At 30.8% G+C, this 5705-nt stretch overlaps 1 protein-coding gene across 1 annotated transcript; it reads right to left on the reverse strand.

Moving 5' to 3' along the window:
* Positions 1 to 580: 580 nt before the first annotated feature.
* Positions 581 to 3403, reverse strand: LOC112770149 (uncharacterized). The gene is made up of 4 exons (XM_025814563.3): positions 2755 to 3403; positions 1352 to 1555; positions 1130 to 1155; positions 581 to 1051 (listed from the first exon to the last, which is right to left on the reverse strand). The coding sequence occupies exons 1-4, from the start codon at positions 3097 to 3099 to the stop codon at positions 799 to 801; spliced, it is 828 nt and encodes a 275-aa protein (XP_025670348.1). The 5' UTR covers positions 3100 to 3403; the 3' UTR covers positions 581 to 798.
* Positions 3404 to 5705: the final 2302 nt, after the last annotated feature.

Genomic DNA, 5705 nt, shown 5'->3' on the forward strand with positions numbered 1-5705 from the left:
CAATCTAAAGTAACTAATGCATGTCACTGTAACATGGCAAATAAAAATATAAAATAAATTTTTTAAATAAATAATTGATCTTGATTATATATTATGGGATTAATAGAACGGTTAATGTGTTTAAGAAAGATATTTTAAAATTGTTAACTAAAAAACTTATTTAAAAAATATAAAATATAAGTTTAAAAAAATATTATATATTTAATTAAAATTTTAAAATTAAAAGAAATTGTCAAAATATCTATTAGCCACTAATTGACAGACAAAGTGATGTTTGTATTTTTTTTTTTCATTTATATTCTTCTTTTAATCTTCTTTGGGTGTGGGTGCAGGGTTACTAAACCTTCAAGAAATTTGTAATTATGGTAAAAACTTGAAATTCAATCTGTGTAATATGCTTTCCTCTTCCATTTTGGTTCCACCCTAATCCAGTAGTTCATATTGAAGTTAATTAATTGGATAAAATGTTCACTAACCTTCCAGGCCCACAAGTTGTTAAACATGTATAATTTTTACGAGGAGATACCATTAAATTAGTCTTGTAGCCTAAAAGTTGGTACCATAATCGAACCCACTACCATATCTAAAATAATTTTCATAAAAATATTCATCATTACATTATAGCTAAACCTTTTGTAATCAACTATTGAAACAATCCAACACTACTGTCTGAATAGTAGCTTTTGCCAAAAAGTGGGAACAACATTGAAAAAAGTAGTAACACATGTCAATTAATGGACAGTTTCCTTGGATGAAGATGCACAATAAAATCTTCACATTCAATATTATGGAATTCAATTATGTTGACTTGCTTTGGCTTTGATCTTCCTTGGGGGTACTCAGTTTATTATCATCACTTGTGATATTTTTGATTGTTGAACTTGAAAAGATGCCTGGCTGCTCAATGATCTTCTTGTCAATTTTCTTTCCAGTAACTGACCTTCCCATAAAGCTAATATTGGTGGCAAGCTGGCCAGAATAAAGCAATAGACCAATAGAACTGAAACCGTAGATAAATGTTGCAAGGTAGCACAAACCCGTTATCATTGTCCTGTCACAAAATATAAGCTAGTTTTTAGCATCGTTATGAAAATGTGTTAAGGTATATAAGATTGGAAATAACAACTACCTTATGGTGATTGTAATTTGGCGGGCCTGGAAAAGATAAAATTTCTTCCGTTAGACTCTCTTGATTGGAATATGCTAATTTTTTGTGTAACTCTTGGTAAGATATAGTTTCTTTGATTTATTTGTAAGTTTTATTCGTTTCACTAAAATATGAATGAACAAAAACAACAAGTCCTTCAAAAAGAAAAACACGACAAGAAATAATGAGTCAAGAGACACAAACCGAGAAATTATTTGAAACCGTGTGATGACTTAGAGCTGTGTCTACATTTGAGGTCAGATTGAAGAGAATAAGAGCAATAACACCTGCTATAACTGCTCCCAGCAATGCTTGATCAGGTGCTGGTGGAGCCTTAACTTTAATGGAATTTGACTGCATAGCTCTCAACCCATTTAGTGATTTATTCACTCCAGCGGACCTAAATTTCTGGAACCAAAATCACATTTCAGAAAATAATATAAAGTTTGGAGCACAATAGGAAATATTCTTCACCAATGGTAAAAAAGGATACTAATGAGATCATTCATAAACTTAAAATTTATTGGATAATGGAAATTATCGCTATAAATAAATTGTAGATACTAATTGCTAAGTCAAGAAAAGAAACATAATCATAATACATACAGATAACTACTCAATTATATTCGCATAATATAATGAAGATTTTCAATCTAAGCTATATGCACCTATTGTAACTTCACTTGAAGAACATCATGCATGGGTTTACCTATTTATAAGTACAATTACATGATAGAATAACTTGAAATATTATTTCTTAATGATGAAGTAAATTGGTATTTATCACCAATCCACCATCTTTTTTACTCAAAAGTTATCACTTTGACAACTGAAGCATGAACTCTACCAATAATCATCTTCATATATATTTCTAGAAGCTAACAGCCTAACATCATCTATCTTTTGATAATTTAAAGCATGATTTAATTTTCTTCATATATATATATATTGCCTTAGATCAGCCCTTGAATATGTATGTTCATTAATTTATTTAATCAACTGATTACCAAAAATATATCATTCACTTTGTATTTGTTAATTACACTAAGAATAATTAAAGTAACGAAGTCCCGTTTTTGGACTATTCTCGTTTGCATAATTGTGGCCATGTTATGATTTAGTTTGGGCCTTAGTTTTAACATACTAACTATATAAGATCTTTTTATTAATTAATCAATCATCCTATGTATACAATTTTTGAAATTATTCTTATAAAAATGAATTAAACATAATTGTACATAAAATCTTCCATATATTATTGGTACTAAAATCAAACTTTAAATATTTCCAACAGTAAAACCAAGGGCGAAAAAAAAAGTCTATGATCATTTTTCATGTAATAATAAAATATTTCAACCTAAATTAATTAACCACAGTTTCCTATCATTAAAAACACGACATATAAATAATTAATTTTGGTTAAAACTTAGTTACTCGGAAAAAATGGTAAACAACCTATTTCTACTTTATTTTTAAAAGAATGTTAAGAACATGATGTTATACGTATCCCATAGGCATGACCGCATGAAGCAGAACATGAACAGTACAATACAAACACTGGTTGCATATAGAATAAGAATCAAATCTCAAGAGAAAGAGAGGAGTACCAATTCTTTGACACGTTTGATACGGCGCACAACGGTACGAAAGAAGAAGGCAGTGGTGGCCCCTGTGAGAAGAACACTAGAAGCAACCTGCAGTGTTTCGTTTGTGGCTGTAAAAAGAGGGAATTGAATGGTGCCTGTAATTGTGAATTCTTGGGCTAAGTGAGTAATCAGCACTGGTGAAGCTTCTGGAGGAATAGCTGAGAGTACGTGAAGAGTATTACCATTGTTGCGTCTATTCAGAAAATGAAGAACAGGGGAGTGGTTATGGTGTTGGTATTGGTGGGTCAGTGAGAGAGGAACTGGGAGATTTGGGAAGAGAAGCTTGTGACACTGAGAATGCAACATTATAATATTGGTGTTTACAAGTTACAACAGGTATGGTAATGAATTAATGATTGTTCTTGTTCCTGACTTTTAAGTGTTCAGTGAGACTTGGAGGAAGTGGAACATTTCTCTGATATTAAAAATAATTGATAAAAAATCATAAAGAAGTGTAAAAGAGATGTACATTAAAAATAATATGATCGTTGATCTATTATTCTCGAGTGCAAAATATCTGATGGATTTTTAGTGGAGAATTGAAAGGAACGTATGTGAACATGTAAAATATCCTATGGCTATCCACTACGCTTTTAGTAGAAAAAAATTTAAAAAAAATATATCCTTCACTTCTGAAAAAGAAGGGCCAAAAGTCATAGTCATGATGTTTAAATGAATTTGGAATGTTACCGGGAAAAAAAAAAAAGAGAAATACTTAATTTTGCTCAGTTCAAGATAATTCATACATAATTTTAAAACCTTCGCATTGCAATTAATAACAAACCGTGGCAAATGGACCTAAACTCGCTGGGCCGGTTCGCATAATTCGCCAAAAAGACGGCCGAGCTAAAAAATTGGGACTGCCAAAGAACATAAGTCCGCCTAACCCGCATCGTTTAAACCGTCGACTTTAGCGGATTTTGGCGGGATGGACTTTTCCATTGGACTTAGTTTTTTTTGTAAGAAGGTATTTTTGCAATTTTTTGTCAAAACCCAACTTATAAGAGTATAAAAATGAAAATTGAGTATTTTGGATTATATTTATGTTATTTTAGAGACAATATTTATAATTATGTTTTGGATTATATTTATTTTGCTTTGGAGAGAATATTTATAATTATGTTTTGGATGAAAATTTGGTTTATAATTATGTTTATTAGATATTTATAATTACAAAGACTTTAATGTTTGTGAATATAAAAAATATATTTTTTATGCGTTTAGAAATTATAAACTTATTAATATGGTTGTGAAATTATATATATTATTTAGTAGTTAATAGTAAAAAAAAAAAAGAGTTTTGGCGGGTTTAACCCGCCAACTCGCAATTAAGTGGGGGCAGAGTGAGATTCTAAAATTATCTTATTAGACGGAGCAGAGCAGGCCAGCCCATCAAAAAACATACTTTTGGCGGGGTGAAACAGACTTCCCCACTTGCCACCCTTAATAACAACATCCACCTTTTGTATATAGAAACCATTTTGCTACAAAACTTAACATATTACAAAGAGAAACAAAATATTATAAAGTATATCAACATAAAAAAATAAAAAATAGATAATAAAAATTTAAAAATTATATATTTGGGTTGATTTATTTTTCTTTTGGTCAGAATTTGGGTTGAATACTTGAATGAGATATGCTGCAATATATGTTTTTTCTGGATTCGTTGTTCTGTCAATAGCCACTTGGTCAGTTGGTCTTCTTTCTATAATGAAACTATTTTTTTTCTAAATAAGTGAATATAACACTCAATTTGCTTTTTTTTTCTTTTTTAAATTCAAACGTAGCTAAAAAAACCCAACCGAAACTACAAGATTAAATTCCTAGAGTGATTCTTCAAATTGACCGTTTCCATTATTTTAGTATTTTAAATTTAAAATTATTTGTATTAGTCTTTGAGATTTAATTTTAGGCACCATATTAATTTTTAGACTCTTTCTAGTATTAAATTAGTGAATAAAGTGTTTAATTAGCTCAAACTTGTCATGCTGGACACATAGCTAAAGAGTAAACGCCTAAAATGGCCCCCTAAATTTTAAATCGCTACTCAATCTAGTCTCTAATTTTTCAAAATGACCAATTAAATTCCTGAAATTTTCAAAAGTACATCTCCGTTAGTCCACCGTCTAAACGTTGATGATGTGGGGTGTGAAGTGCCATGTGGACATTCCACCTATATGCTGATGTGTACCAAACTTAAATTTGATTCAAATTGACATCTGAAATTACTTAACAATATCCAAATTAGTCCATTTTCAATTATAAATCCCTAATTCCCAAAATATTATCTTTTTTTCTCCGATCTCTCTGCTGTCTTCTTCTCTTCTTTGACCTCTCCGCTATCTTCCAATTCATTTTATTTTCTTGTTTGCGTGAGTAATGATGGGTGGTGGGGAGAGAAGCTAAAGTAGCCAAGTAGGAACATGATAAACTGAGAGATTATGCAGAGAAGTTGTTAAGATCTAATCCGGGTTCAGTTATCAAGTTAGGTATTAGTCCAATGCCTAACAGAGACGGTTATTTAAAAGGTTTTATGTCTGTTTAGATGGGTACAAAAAAGATTTTGTGGGTGACTGTAGACCCTTGGTAAGACTAGATGGTGCTTTTTTGAAGACCTATTATGGAGGTTGGCTATTGTGCGTCATGGGTTAGGACGCAAATAACCATGTATATCCAATTGTATGGGTTACTGTTCATGTTGAGAACAAAGGCACCTAAAAGTGATTTTTGGAGCTCTTGCATGAAGATATTAGAGATCAGACAGAGCATAGTTAGTGCTTCATCTCTGACATATAGAAGGTAACCTATAGGCTATAAGGTTCAATTAGAAGCACGATATATGATTTTAAGGATCATTTTGAATTAATGAACACAATTTGAAGGACTATTTTGCATTAATAACAAAAAAT

This window comes from Arachis hypogaea, chromosome 3, assembly GCF_003086295.3.
Source record: "Arachis hypogaea cultivar Tifrunner chromosome 3, arahy.Tifrunner.gnm2.J5K5, whole genome shotgun sequence".
NCBI lineage: Eukaryota > Viridiplantae > Streptophyta > Magnoliopsida > Fabales > Fabaceae > Arachis > Arachis hypogaea.

Bases quoted from the DNA above. Each gene is read 5' to 3' on its own strand.
- LOC112770149 (XM_025814563.3), bottom strand. From the start codon at position 3,099: ATGTTGCATTCTCAGTGTCACAAGCTTCTCTTCCCAAATCTCCCAGTT. The intron at 1,556-2,754 runs GTACTCCTCTCT...TTTTGGTTCCAG, and splicing joins TCAAACGTGTCAAAGAATTG to AAATTTAGGTCCGCTGGAGT. The intron at 1,052-1,129 runs GTAGTTGTTATT...ATTTTGTGACAG, and splicing joins CAAATTACAATCACCATAAG to GACAATGATAACGGGTTTGT.